The sequence below is a fragment of the Drechmeria coniospora genome, chromosome 02 (genome assembly GCF_001625195.1).
Source record: "Drechmeria coniospora strain ARSEF 6962 chromosome 02, whole genome shotgun sequence".
Taxonomy (NCBI): domain Eukaryota; kingdom Fungi; phylum Ascomycota; class Sordariomycetes; order Hypocreales; family Ophiocordycipitaceae; genus Drechmeria; species Drechmeria coniospora.
In genome coordinates this window covers 6,025,050-6,039,701 of record NC_054390.1, presented here as the reverse complement: position 1 = coordinate 6,039,701, position 14,652 = coordinate 6,025,050, and the positions used below count along the sequence as shown (strand labels likewise).

The 14,652-nt window shown below is 57.8% G+C and overlaps 4 protein-coding genes across 4 annotated transcripts; 1 reads left to right on the top strand and 3 right to left on the bottom strand.

Annotated features, from left to right (window-relative positions):
• Window positions 1-383: 383 nt before the first annotated feature.
• DCS_04756 (uncharacterized protein) lies at window positions 384-2,357 on the bottom strand (the record flags this gene model as incomplete). The annotated part of the gene is made up of 1 exon (XM_040802062.1): window positions 384-2,357. The coding sequence occupies one exon, from the start codon at window positions 2,355-2,357 to the stop codon at window positions 384-386; it is 1,974 nt and encodes a 657-aa protein (XP_040657095.1).
• Window positions 2,358-5,017: 2,660 nt separating this feature from the next.
• On the bottom strand, window positions 5,018-6,286 carry DCS_04755 (uncharacterized protein; the record flags this gene model as incomplete). Its single annotated transcript, XM_040802061.1, has 1 exon — window positions 5,018-6,286. One exon carries the CDS (start codon window positions 6,284-6,286, stop codon window positions 5,018-5,020), a length of 1,269 nt encoding a protein of 422 aa, XP_040657094.1.
• Window positions 6,287-9,329: 3,043 nt separating this feature from the next.
• On the top strand, window positions 9,330-10,820 carry DCS_04754 (nucleoside hydrolase; the record flags this gene model as incomplete). Its single annotated transcript, XM_040802060.1, has 4 exons — window positions 9,330-9,366; window positions 9,421-9,523; window positions 9,588-9,757; window positions 9,826-10,820. 4 exons carry the CDS (start codon window positions 9,330-9,332, stop codon window positions 10,818-10,820), a joined length of 1,305 nt encoding a protein of 434 aa, XP_040657093.1.
• A 2,317-nt stretch (window positions 10,821-13,137) lies between these two features.
• Window positions 13,138-14,559, bottom strand: DCS_04753 (cyclin; the record flags this gene model as incomplete). Its single annotated transcript, XM_040802059.1, has 2 exons — window positions 13,138-13,998; window positions 14,095-14,559. 2 exons carry the CDS (start codon window positions 14,557-14,559, stop codon window positions 13,138-13,140), a joined length of 1,326 nt encoding a protein of 441 aa, XP_040657092.1.
• Window positions 14,560-14,652: the final 93 nt, after the last annotated feature.

Here is a 14,652-nt window from a genome sequence, read left to right as displayed (position 1 = left end):
TCGAATACGCGCCCGCCAGCCCATGAGCCCCATGAAGGCTTACCCAAACCCAGGAACACCCCGCATGCAACGAACGATGAACAGACCAAAGCGAAGCGAAACAAGCGACGAGACGCGCCCATGCAAACTCGAGGGGACGGCAAAGGAGTCACTGCATGATTTGTGCAGGGGAACGCTCGTCGGTCGGCATTGTAGACCAAGGTGCGAGACCAAGGTGCGAGACCAAGGTGCGAGACCAAGGTGCGAGACCAAGGTGCGAGACCAAGGTGCGAGACCAAGGTGCGAGACCAAGGTGCGAGACCAAGGTGCGAGACCAAGGTGCGAGACCAAGGTGCGAGACCAAGGTGCGAGACCAAGGTGCGAGACCAAGGTAGTGCGAGGGGCTATTCGCCATCGTCGCCGGTGGTTGTGGCGGCAGGCACCGTCTTGCCCCTCGACGGCTTGTGTGGCCTCGACGACTTCATCGACAGTACCCGACCGTTGCTCCTCACGTCGGCACCGGGCGTCGTTTGCATCTTCGGCCTCTGCACCACGCGGGCCGAGCGACCAGAGTGGCCGAGCGTCTCCGTCACGGGCGGCGAGGCAGCATCTTCGGCATCCCCCTCGCTCTCCGACTCGACGTCGGGCGGCACCGCCACCAACCGTCGGTTCCGCCTCCGCCTGTCCAGAGGGCTTTCCAACGAGTCGTCGGATCCGTCCAGCGAGAGGCTTCTGCTGCGCGTGTAGCTCGTCGACTGATGGCTGCGGGTGTGGAAGAGCGATTCGATGAGCTCCATCTCCGTCGGCTCGTGCTCCTTCGGCCAACGCTCCATGGCCACCTTGGCGTGGGCTTTGCGACCCGGCGGTGGTTCTTCGCCCGCCACCGTCTTGCCGCTGGACCGGCTCCCGACGCTCACGGCTCGCGTGACGGGAATCTTGCCCTCCATGATCTTGGCGGGCGGCGGCGGTTGGAGCATCCACTTGCGGGCGTCACGGTGGGGAGGTTTGCTGCTGACGACGGGCGGGTGATGGTCGTTGACGGGCGGGTTCCGGGGCGAAAAGTAAAAGTCGCGACGCTCCTGCTCCGTCACGGCCTTGTCGATGCCCAACGTCGCATCGATGAGCCGGCCGGCCGAGTCTCGGGCTTTCGAAAAGGCATCCATCAGCCGGTGACCGGAGCCCGCGACGGGTTGGCCCCAGAGCTCCTCGTCCTCGCGCTGATACCTGCGTCGCTTGTTCCAGTCCTCGGAGACGGTGTCGTCCTCGGCCACGGCCGGCCGGCCGTCACCCAAGTTCGAGCGGCTGCCGCCGATGGTGGTGTGCTCCGACATGCTCACGGCGCTGCTGGCCCTGCCGGCGCTGGCGAGTCCCCTCTGACTCGAGTTCTTGCTCGCCGACTTCTTGGGCAGGCTGGGGCCCATGCTGATTTCTTCCTGCCAGTAGGGGTTGGTGTTGAAGGGGGACGGATGAAGGTAGAGGCCGGGCTGTTCCGTCTCGAGCTTGGCCTTTTCCAACCTCTCCTTCTTCGCCTTCTCCTTGGCCTTTTGCCGATGACGAACCTTGGCGCAAGGCGTGCAGGCGACGAAGTAGAAGACGGCCGACTGGAAGGCGACGGGGAACGACATGACGTTGATGCAGCAGGGCGCGCACCCTGCGTCACGTTTGCCTTTCAATTGACGACGACGGCCGATGCGGAAACATGGGACCTGTGATCGGCTCCCACCTTGTCGAGCGTGGTTGGAGAGATTCCGGTCCGTCGAGCGACCGGCAAGCGAAGACGAGTACCGGCAGGTCGGAATGCGAGTTGAGGGAGCAACGCAGGACCGCTTGGGAGAGAGCACGGTACAGCACAGGCAACTCTCCCGGTCCCGTGGCAGGAGAACAAAGTAGGGATGGCGGAAACGGTCCAGGCGCCGCGGTCGCCCGGGCTGGCGCTGGAATGGGAAAACTGCCGACCAACAATCAGGGGACGTATCAGCGGTCGGGTGTCGAATCGAGGGAGAGGGGCGTTCGACGGATAGTTCGGCCAGAAAAGGGGCGTCGACGGCTCCAACCAAACGCCTGGTTGCTGCTGCGGAGGAGTACGCGATGGCAAGTTTGAGGTGTGGGGAGGGGGGGGAGGCGAGCTGAGGAGAGCACGAGCATGGGCGAGTGCTCCGATGCGAATCGGAGGAGCAGGCAGGCACTTTGGAAGCGAATACTCGGGTGAGCGATGGCAAGCAAGCGGGAGCAGAAGTGGCCGGGGAGAGGAGAGGACGTGAGAGAGGGTCAAGGAGAAACGCGTTCCAGACGGTGTGCACCAATGTCGCAGGATGAGAGAGCCGTGGGCATTGTAATTGCCTGTCACTTGCCAAGCGATCGTGGCCCGTGAGCTGCATTGTTACCTACAGTACAGTATAGTAGGTACGGAGTACTGTACTTTAAAGGGTGAACAGCAAGTAGCAAGTACATGCGCAGACGTGAGCAAGTACAGTACCTAGGTGTTCGTACGCACGGAGTACCAGCAAGTAAATGCAATCGAGGCTGGCAGGACTATACACGGACTTGGGCCCAGGAGTACATAGTAGTACTTGCTGGATGGGAGTACTCGTGCAAGATCAAAGTACAAGTACTCTGTGCAGGACCAATAAAGGCGCATCCCCAAATTCGTGCCACGTACGAGTACTTGAGTAGGTAGGTGGGTGTAGGTGAGTGTAGGTGCACTTGCTTGTACTGTAATTACTGTACTCCGCTAGTACGGAGTACTGTACTTACTTACAGCGCTTGCAAACTGTTATTATCCGAGTGTACAGAGTACATGAGAGTACACACATAGGTGTCGTTGTACATGTGCAGTAATTACTTGTTCAATGCACAGCTCAAACGTATTCGTCGTCGCGCAACTCCATAATCTACAGTAGTGAGTAGAAGATGCTCCATAAATACGATGCATGTGCACATGTACAACGTACGCCTGCGGTATGGAAGGCCTCTTTGCCATATGATTCTTGAGAATTAAAAGACGCCCGGAAGGGTAAAGAAGGAGAGGATCGGTGCGATCGGCAAGGGTAGCTGCACCGTGAAAGCAGTTGGTGCGGAGCATTCAGCACGAGGACCACGAATGCACTTACTGTACTCCTACAACGACACCTACTGTACTGTTCATCCTGGTTGGTGCTCGCCCCCAATATGGCGCAGCAGCATGAGAGCGGCCGACAGTGGAAGCCGCTTCATCTCCCAGCATTGATTGCCACCTACTAGGTACTAGGCACCAGACGAGCCTGGGCCAACCGTCGGGGCTGGTGAAGCCGGCAGAAGCGCCCATTATTGACCAGGTATCGCTCAGTACCAAGTACTGACGTAGGTACCTGGATACTCCGTAGCAGCCAAGGGGTATTGCTTGGATTTGGAGTGCATGTCCATGGGTACTACTTTGGTACTAGTTTAGTAGGTGAAGCTCCGTACACCAGCAAGGGTTATTATTACGCTCGTCCGTATACGAGCATTGCTGAACCGGACCACTCCGTAAGTAGACGCTCCCTGAAGCCGCGGCAAACCTTGGGGAGATGCCACCCCTGCTGGGCAGCACGAACGAGGAGGATAGCCCCTCCCATTCGAAACGATGCTCAAGCAGCAAGCACTCCATCCCCCGCGCAGCTTAGGGCCCGTCCATTGTCCCCTTTCCCGTCATCGCCGGTACCCATCCAGGCATGATATGGGAGGCCGAGTGTACGTACATGCACTGTACTTGGAACATTAGGTGTGCATGTAAGTACTAGTACTTGGTTACTGTACAACTACGGAGTACAGTACACCTGCACACCTGCACACGCTGCACACCTGCACACGCTGCACACCTGCACACGCTGCACACCTGCACCACCTGTACTTACTTACACCTGCTCACCTGCACACGCTGCACGCTGCACGCCTGCCTGCACACCTGCACACCTACACTTGGACTGGTCCAACGACGACCCCTCATGGGGCAATCCAGCATCTAATGAAAACAGCAACAGGTGGAGGCGTTTGCAAGTAATATCTGCCGTGCATAAAATGCTCATCACGTCTCATCTCGGCATCCAGCGGGGGCGGCCTTGCGCTCCCGCAGCCGCCACATGCGCTCGCCATCCTCCGTCTGGCAGGCTGCGACGAAACAAACAGTCCACTTGACGGTGGTCGCTCCGCTTGGCCAAGCGACGGTAGCGAATGCCGTATCATGTCAAGCCATCCGGCTCAGGGGATGAGATGACCGGCTGCCTGCCCAAAAAGAATGTACCGGGGTGTGCTCTGCGTCCGAAAAGCAACCCTTCGACGTCGAGACCGTGGCCCATGTGCGAGCGTCAGCCGTGGTCAGCAGGCCATCCGTCGTCGTCCTCCCCGTCTCTGCTTCCCGCGCCCTATTCCTTGCCCGCCGACGGCCACCCACGGGCCGCCGCGTGCTCCAACCGGTCGGTGCTCGATGCCGCACTCCGTAGCCACCGGCCACGACGCGCCGTTCTACGAGGCCACCGGATGCAGGCGAGAGCGGCGCTGCGATGCGGCTCGGGCCAGGCATTGCCGTCCAGGGCAGATGGCACATTTCTCAATTTAGGGCAGTCTTCTGCCGAGCTCCAGACTGTTCAACATCGTCCACCATTGCACAAATGCCTTTTCCGTCCTCTCGCCGCCGCACCGGCGTCATCGTCTACTCGCACCCCACAGCTTCGTCGCCTCCCCGACATGATCGTCGAGAAACTTGAAAGCCCGTCGCCGCTGCCTCCCGGTGGAAAAAGGGCGGGCACGGGCACGGGCACGCAGAGCCCTCTGCCGCGATGGGAACCACGGCCCCGCGAGACGTTGCCACTCCATCCCGACGCACTCCTCCACCGCATTTTGTTCACTTTAGGTTGATCCAACCCCGCGGGAAGCAAAGAGAGAAAAGGAATGATACAGAAACCGACGGCCGTCCGTCGCCCAACACGTAATGTACACACCCGACAAGGCGAGTCGTGTCGGTCGCCGCAGGACTCGGAAACGTGCGACGCGGCGCTCGCGGCAGTCCTCGCCCCGTGCTTCTTCAGACGTCCCATTCCTCCTCGGCCTCCTCGACGTCGTCGCCGTTCGTGTCGAGGGCCGAAAAGGAGCCGCCAAAGTTCTTGGCGGCGCTCGGCCTCGATGCCTTGTTCGCGTGGGGAGCGGCAGGCTGCTTGGCCTGAGCGGCAGGCTGCGTCTGCCACTTCTCGTCGGCCGACGAAACCGACGACGGCTTCTTGGCCGCCTTCTTCGAGGCCTTGGTCGGCACCGTGCTCCACTCGTCGGCCTCGCCCTTGAGCATCTCCAGCTGCTCCTCCTCCGACGGGAGCGACGACATCCACGAGCTCTCGGGCTTGACGGGGGCCGGCTGCGGGGCGGCCGCCGGCGCCGGCTTCTCGAACGTGTCGAGGGGTTGGTGGAGCCTGTCCTGCGCGGGCGCCTTGCTCGCGTGGGTGCCGTTGGCCACGCCTGGGGCCCAGACGGAGTTGGCCTTGACGGCCGCCTGGAACTGGGTGCCGTCCTTGGCGGCACGGCCCTCGGCGATGCGGGCGGCTCGGCGCTGCTTCTCCTCGAGCACCTTGCGGTCCTTTTCGGCCTCCTCGCGAGCCGCCTTGGCCGCCTCGGCCTTCTTGCGGTTCTGGCGCTGCTTCTTAGTCTCGGCCTTCTCGGGCACGCCGACCGCCTTCTTCTTCTGCTCCTTCTTGGGCTCCGAGTCGGTGATGCGCAGGATGGCCGGCCCGGTGGGCGTCGGCTCGAGCATGTCGGCGACGCCGCTCGCGTCGACGAGGCCAGCCCCCGAAGGCGAGCGCGACGACTGATCGTCCTCGGCGTCGGCGTCCGTGGCCGACGAGGGCGCCGGCGGGGCCGAGGGCGCCGCCGCGGCCGAGATTCGGTTCGCACGGGACTGCTTCACCGACTTCTCGCGCTGCTTCGAGCCGGCCGACTTGGACGAGGCGAACGTCGTGCCCTCCTTGGCCTTTGCCAGCTGGCGGGCAAACTCTCGGTTGTCCGCTTCGTCGTCGGATGTGTCGGCCGCCGCGTGGCCAACCCTGGATGTCGCCTCCTCCTCCGCCTTGGGGGCAAGCTTGGAACCGGCCGGCTCCGCGGCGTCCGACGCAAAAGTCTCCAGCCTCTGCTTCTTCTTCCTTCCTTCCTTTCGGACTTCTTGCAGAGGCGCCTTGACGGTCCTCGACGCCGGCGTGCTGCCCCGCTTGCTCGCCTTTTGCGTCGACACGTGGTAGAGCGCGTAGCCGAGCCCGATGAGGGTGGCGTAGCCGCCGATGGTGTAAATGTAGCTCATGTTGTCGGCCATGATGCCTAGTGTATCGCCGAGACGCGACCTACGTCAAGGCAACGGAACAGCGTCGGTGGTGGTCGCGGGCGGGCCTTGATGCTTCGGTGCTGCGAAGCTGCTTTTGTCCGGTTCCAGCGACGGGAAATGCGTGCTCTGCGCCAAGCAGGGGCCGGATGCCGCGGCAGGGGACGAGAAATAAATGGCCGATCTAAAGGATCCCAAGGGGGAATCGGTGCCGAGCCTCTATGCGCGTCAAGTGAAGGATGGACCGTGGTTGCGCGTCGACCTTGAGGTGATGGACGGACGGACGGACGGACGGACGGTTGCTGCAAAGGCCCCGTCGGGAGTGGCCAGGCTGTCTTCAACCGTCACCCTGTCTGTGGTGCGGACGGTGCTTCGTCAACGAGTCGGCCACCACGAGCGAGTCGGGGGTGGGAAACCAGGAAGACGCAGTACGCAGGAGAAAAAGAATACGAAGGGAAAGGCAAGTCGTCAAGGCAAAGAGGGTAAAGTAACGGAAACCGGGACGAGTTAAAAAGTTTGCAGGAAGGTTGACGGTGCCTGCTTTGCCTGTGTACAAGTAGGAGACGGCACCTTGCTTGGGGTGTGAATTACTCCTTTAGCGCCGCCGACGGTGCGCCTCGGCATCGGTCGTAGCAGTAATAAGGCAGATCCAATAACAATTCCTGGTGCCAAGCCAGACTACTGGTGCTCGAGTGTACCTCTACACGTACCAGAATGTGCGTACGAATCCTCGTACTCCGTGTCCGCACCTGCTGCACTGTACTGTACCGTACGTACTTGTACCTACTGTACTTACAGCAGGTGTGCTGTACCAAGAACGATTGGATGGTGGAGAAGGGGGGCGGGGGCCACCGAGGGCCTACGCCTCCTCAGGGGAGAGGCGGATGAGGGTACGGAGCACGCGTTGCGCACCATGATTGTGGTGGCCTTGTCGCCGTCGTCATGGAGGATGCAGGCATGGCCAAGGAAAGTTTCGCACGTACCGTGGCGCCAAATAGGACGAATTTGGACGGAGAGTCCGTCCCGAGTCTCTTGCTCCTAGCCTATTTGCGGTGAATGGCCGTGAGGTGAATGGTGTGCTCTAGTGGTGGACGAGGAGAGTCGAAGCAGCAGAGGGGTGTCGAGCTGATGCAAGCGGACAGCACTGGTCTGCTGTTGGTAAGGATTGGGTGTGACACCATTTTCCGTGGGAGGGAGGGGGCATCCTGTAGTACGGAGTACAGTACTGTACTGTGGTTGTACAATCACTCCGTACAGTACTGTACATGTGCAAGGTGCCGGGCGCTGCGCAAGCTGTTCAAGTCAGCGTTGGGCTCCGTACCTACCCAAAGGTACTTCACAGTACGGAGTACTTGCTGTACATTTGTACAGGCAAATTCGGAGTATTACTCCGTAGTGGTATCTAATATTTAACTACGGAGTAAGTACACCTACAGCCAGTAAGTACTTGCTTGGGAATACTGCAATTCATGGTCGTTGCTCAACTCTAAGTAGTATGCATTTGTTTGCTCTGCCGACCTCCTGTACGTAGGTCCTACCACCGGACCGTTTGCTTACCATTATTACTCCGTATCTACTCTACTCGGACCTGTTAATACTTCGTGCAAGTTAAGTTGACGCATTTTTTGTCTACTCTTGGACACAGGCTACCCGTGCTCGTACAGTAATACATTTACATTGTGCTAGCATTGCTATCTGTTACTCGACGACAATATTCCGTACATACCATGTACTCTAGTACTCCGTCTTAGGTACCTTATGGTAACTATAACTACCAAGAAACCCCCGCTCCCCCAACATGAGCCGCATACTATCTGTGGTCATGCAGGCACGTGTACTGTCTGTACCAGCTCCATGGTGAACTGCCTACGAGATACGGACATCGTGGGATCATCCTCACAGAGAGCCAAGCCACCTTTCTCGATTCCCCCACATCTTTCATTACTGACTCAATCCAACTGGCAGCGTCAAAAGGGACCAACCTCGGCAAGTTCCTTACGAGTGCCCACTGGTAGTACGAGGAATGAGATCTGCCGTGCCATCGTACCCCGATGCTCAGATCGACCTAAACCTGCAGTATTGCATCGTGCCTATCCCGTCAATCAGCATTGCCCTCCTTAAGGAAATGTCTGGTTCTTGCCTTGGCCGACGCTGCTGCAACGTGAGGACTGCGATGAGGACGATGAAGAGCAGATGTGGTGGGAAATGCGTACTGTTGCTCCGATTACGCCTCCGACCACACCATGTCACGGTACACGTACGTACAAGTACAACCAGATGGCCAGGCTCCCCGACCACGGAGCAATACGTTCCAGAACTACGGGGTACCCATCGCCAGAACACGGCTGCGGAATAAATGATGCATTGCGCATACATGCAAGTCTTTGCTCGCGCATACGAGTACGATGTGCATCGAGGTGCAAAGTCCTTGGTCGGAGCCTGCCGACCGGCCATAGCCGTTGCCGTCTTACTTGCAGGCTCCCACTGTGCAGTAATGCTACAAGGTACTCCGTACAGCACTCCGTACAGCACTCCGTACAGCACTCTGTACAGCACTCTGTACAGCACTCTGTACTCCCTACCGTACATGCACATGCAGTAATACTTGTAATACTGCTTACTTCACCCACTATATCTTATTTGCGCATGCAAGTATACCGAGAGGTACTAACGGAGCTCGCATACTACTTAGGTGTGCTCCGTACTGTCCACCTGCTTGTACAGGTACATCACTAAGCGACTCCACCCCACCTCGCACACTGGACGGACGATTGCTGGCATGGCTTCAGGCCATGAACCGCGGTCCGGGTATATCGCATGGTGCTATTATTTGCTCCATAATGCTCCGTTGGTCTGCTCCGTAGCAGAGAAAGGATTCGAGCCAAGCGGCCCTTTGTTAATCCTACTCGTCGGTCGGCATCGCTTGAGGTTCTTCGTGACGAAGCTGCCAACTCGGCAAACTCACCTCTTGATTTCTTCCTCGGGCTTGCCAAGCGGAATCTGTACCCACGTAAAAGCGACACCCAAAGTCAACGCCATGGCTCCCCGAAAGATCATCATCGACACCGATCCCGGTGCGTCGACAGCCACGACCCTCGACGCGCCTCAGGCGGGCTAACTTATCCCAGGTGTCGACGACATCATGGCTTTGCTGCTCGCCCTCAGCGCCTCGCCGGAAGAGCTCGAGGTGGCCATGGTCTCCGTCACGTACGGCAACGTTCCCCTGCAGAGGTATGCATGTGGTTCGGGTGTGAAACGAGCTTCCGTCGCGGTCATGGCTCATCCAAAGTTGCAGCTGTCTTCGAAATGTCGTCGCCCTATTCCACGTTCTGGAGAAGGAGCTTGCGTGGAGGAAGGAGACTGGCCGTTCCGAGGGCTACGGCTCGATGGTGGCCTCCAAACCAATCGTCGCCGTTGGCCCCGAGCATTCCCTCGAGGATGAGTGTCTCATGGCCGACTATTTCCGTACGTTCCCTTCTTCACCTGCTTATCTGAGATGCGTGCAACCTCTGGGCTAAGCTGGGCCATGGCAGACGGCGAAGATGGGTTGCACGACGTCCACAAGGTGCACCCTCACCTCAGCCCCGCAGATACGTGGAAGTCTCTCTTCAAGAACGATGCGGACAGCTCCGTCGACCACACCACCTTTTCTCCCTATTTCACTCCTTCCAAGGAGCCCGCCCACATGGAGATTTTGCGGATTTTGAAAGAGAACCCAATCGACACCGTCTCCGTCCTCGCCGTTGGACCCCTGACGAACATTGCCCTCGCCGCCGCCGAGGACCCCGAAACGTTCCTTCGAGCCAAGGAGCTCGTCGTCATGGGCGGCGCCGTCAAGGTCGAGGGCAACGTCACTCCTTGCGCCGAGTTCAACTGCTATGCCGATGCCGTCGCTGCCGCCCGAGTCTTCGCCCTGACCTCCATTTCTCCGGCGTCCACGATGCCTCCGATTCCCGCCAAGCTGTCCACCCTTCCGACCTACCCGGACAGGCTTTCTCGTCAGCTGAGGCTCGTCCTCGCGCCCCTGGATATCACGACGCCCCACCTCATTACCAAAAGTTACTTTGCCAAGCACATTCAGCCGCACATCGACGCCGGGAGCCCTCTTGCCGCCTGGACGTCGCATTTCATCAAGGGCGCCTTCAGCAAGATTGAGACCATGGAGGGCGACGGCAACGAGCCGGGCCTATCCCTGCACGATCCTCTGACGGTATGGTACGTCTTGACACAGGACGATCCCAAATGGACCTTCCCAGCCAAGCCGGAGGATATCCGCGTCGAGACATCCGGCCAATGGACCCGGGGGATGCACGTCATCGACAATCGCTTGAGGAGCAAGCCCGCCGAGGCCGCGGCAGCTGAATCGTCTGACATCCGAGACGACCCCAAGGTGATGGCGCTCGACAACGTCCCCGGCGACACCATGGCTTGGCTCAGCGTCCTCAAGGGGAACAGGGTCCACCGTCTCATCTCGTCTCCAGGCGAGGAGGTGTTCAAAGACGTCTGGATGCAGCGTGTTTTTGCATGAGAGAAGGAATGAAGAACTCTTTGATTCATGACGAGCGTCAGCAAAACTGTACTGTACGAGCAGTTTGATCTAGAAAAAGAATACAATTGATACAAGATAACCCATACCCTAGAGAATCGCCCGTCGCATGTTTCTCGTGCTCCAAACTCCGTGAAAATGCCCATTATCACATATCGTCCAAGCCACCCTTTGGTTGATTCCCCCGAGGAGGCGGACCGTAGGCTGCCGCCGTGCCGGCCATGTATTATACGTGTTTGATGCCCCCGATCGTGGACCCCTTGACTTCTGACCAGTTGATGCTGTCGTCGAGATTCTCATCAATCAGGCCCACGGAACAGACGCCATCTCCGCGTACCAAGTAGAGACCAAGCGCTACTTCTACCGAGGGCTCAGGGTCGTCGGGTTCGCGAATGATGCGTTCGACAGCGTCGTTCAGAACCTGTGCCCAATCATCCAATTAGCCTCGAGGAGCTGAGAGAATCTGCAGGCATAGCAGACGAGTAGTTGTAAATACCAGGTTGGTCATGGAATCAACTGCCGTCAGCGTGCCAACCAAGATTCTCGAGTCGGCCGTGACGATGAGCACTTTTTCTTGACAGTTGTGTTAGCGAACTTGATACGAACCAGCACGCTGTCGATGGCTTACTGTTCAAGTAACCCCCGAGAGTTGCCATGACGCCCAAGACGTCCTCGAATGAATTAAAGGTGCTGGGGGAAAGACGGTGCTTTTCGGGTATGAGAAGGATGCAGATGGCACGCCAGGATGCGTCGAATTGTCACAAAGGTAAAACTAAGTACTCAGTTGCTGCACGAGCTTCGGGAAATACACTCGAGACGCTAAGCCACTTTAGGCACGTATCAGTCTTATCAGTACGCAGTATGGAGTATAGAAGCACAAAGGTATTAGCATCGAGTCCAATCGAAGACTCCCAAATCAACCATCACGAAGAAAATACTGGATACGTTTCGGCGCCGCCCGGTTTCTCGTGACAAGCACCAGTCTAGAGGAAGACGCTAGGGATGGGCGAACGAGGCAAGGTGCGAACTATACGGAGTACTGTTGCGATGAACCTGCAAGTATACACCCAACGTGAGATTAACCCGTCGATGCCCGTGCAACGCGACAGCTTTTCCCAGCGTCTCGCCGCATAGTTGAACCTCTTCCTTCTTCACCACGCCGGGCAAGCCGGCGCAAGCAATGAAAAAAGACTTCGCATCACCCGGAGGCAGTGTGATACCAGGGACACTTTGGGTGGAAACATGTGCAAGCACAGAGGAGTCCTCCCGATGACCAAAAATAGGAATAATCACGATTGGCCTCCTTAGAGGCCTTTCAGAGATTAAACTGAAAAGAACAGATACTACACTTGATCTAAGCCAAAAGGCAAAGAGAGCTAAAGAAGAAAGAAAGAAAATATTGAAAACCACGGCGGAGGAGAGCGCAATTTATAGTCCAGAACCGCGTTCTAACGTGTAAATGTGGGTCCGACTTTAGGCCAATCAGAAATGTGCTTGGGCTTATGGAAGTGCGCTGGTTTGTCCGACTGCAAGTTGGTGCCTTAGGCGCAGGCTATGAAATACTTGTACATGTATTTCTCCGTATTCCGTATTGTACAGTACTTGGTAGGGGAAGAACATGTACTGACTCAAGTACAGTACATTAAGTGCAACGTAATACTTGCAGTAATACAGTGTACGGTACGGAGTACACCGTACTGTAAGTACACATTACAGTAGGTGTACTTACGAACTTGCTTGTAAGTGCACATGCACAAGTATTACTTGTAGATGAACAGAGTGTGTAAAGTATTAATACAGTAATAAGCACGGAGTAAGTACGGAGTAAGTACAGAGTAATTACAAGTACAATATTACGGAGCGATATCCCGTACTCCGTACACAGGCACGTGTTCCCTACCTGGCGCTGCGGCACATGTACTGTAATTATGTGATAATAATATTCAACAGACACCAGAATCATGGGTGTCTGTGTTGTCAGTCTGACCAACAACATGGTAGGGTCCTTCATGTGACAAAAGTCGATACAAATACCTGACCGAAAAGGCATATATATGAGCTGTATTTGCATGCTACACTCTCAACTGCTCGAGTATCTAGGCAGTGGTGGCCTGCCAAACTAGTTGCCTTGATATTCAACGGTTGCACATGATTTTGTTCACCCCAACGCCGGCGTCCTTGGCGCCGTGACGTCGGGAGCAAGTCAACATGCTCCGTTTGCGGGAGGATAAAATCGTATAAACAAAAACCCTAAACGCCTTGCCTTTCAAATGGTGACAAATATCGCAGGCTCGCATGCTTAGTCCTCTGCCACCTCTCCCTCGTCCTCCGACATCCTCGCCCGTTTGTCGGCCCGATCATGGTCACTACCAGAGTCCGCATCGAGGCTCTTCCTCTTGGACGGAGATCTCGGAGCGTTGTCACCACCGCCGGCGGACGCCTGATATGACGGAGGGAGGCATCGGCCCCTCGCCTCGGGGCGACTGTCGGCGTAGCCGTTTGTCCTCGCCACCGGGCTGCGGCTGGCTCGCTCCACGTCGATGGGGGTTCCGCCGGTCGATGAAATCGTGTCAGGCTGGCTCAGAAGCGTGTCCGCCCGCCGCCTCGTGTTCTCCAGGTCAAAGGCCGGCGATGGCAGAGAGGGATTCTGCTTCCTAAGCGGGTTCTCTGTGTAAAATTGTCGCATCACCTCGATGGCGCGGGAGCAACGTTCCTCGTCGCCACGCAAGACTCTCCACCAGGGCTCACAGTTGACGTCATCAATCTGCTGGTTGGTGTGGATGCTGGCGAAGAAAATGGCGCTGATGGCGACATCTTTCGCATCGATGAGCAGCGGCAGCGCCGTCAGGCACGCGTCGTTGCAGAATGCCCATGCTGCCTGCCTCAGGGTCTTGTTGTGAACAATGTCGAGCTGTCCGAGAAGCTCGAATAGATGTCTGTACGGGTTGTCGACCATGAGGTCAAAGGTGAGCTGCTCCAGCATGATCTCCTCGTACGTCAGGATGCTGTCCCTCCATCGCCAGTACTCCTTGCTTTGTTCATCGATGACGAGCTTGGCATTCTTCTGGGCCACTTTGGCGACGGCGATGATGATGTCCTTTGTCCTTCGGCAGTTCTCCTCGACCTTGTTGGCGAGGAACAGGGCAGTGGCCGCAATGTTCTAAGAGGAGCGAGCGTGAGTACATTGGGCCGCCTTGGCAACGAGAGAGCCATCGCATGAGACGTGGCCGACGACGGGGACGGTTGAGGAACTCACGTAGTGATGTATGCCAGCGCCCTTCTCTTGGGCCATGCTGAACCGCATGAAGAATCGATGAAAGAAAACACCCGCCACCCAGAGGGTGATCTGGGGCAGGTCAAGCATCACGCCAGCCTGATAGATAAAGTTGACACCCTTGGCCCTTCGAAGCCTCTCCTCGGCTGGCGCGAGGCCGTCGATGATGCTTGGTGTGCTGTGCGCCTCGTCCCACGTAAACGACCACTGGCTGGCCGAGGGCGAAGGAGTTTGCCTCCCCGACGGCGCGGGAGACTGCTGTCCGGACGCGGCATCCGGACGCGGGGGAGAGGTACGGGTGGTGTGCTGAGGAGGGGTCGGCGCCGCTGGCGGCACCTCGCGTCGCCGAGGAGGGGATTGCGATGGGCGGTCGCTGCGGGAGCCTCCCGGGAGGCTGGGCGGCTGATAGCCCTCGCGAGGGGGTCGGTAGCGGTCAATACTGGCCATTTCCGGCAGTCGCTATGTCGGGCTGGCAATCTGACTCGTCGAGCGACGGTGATGGCAAAACATGGAGAAGGACTGGACGCAGGACTTGTCGTA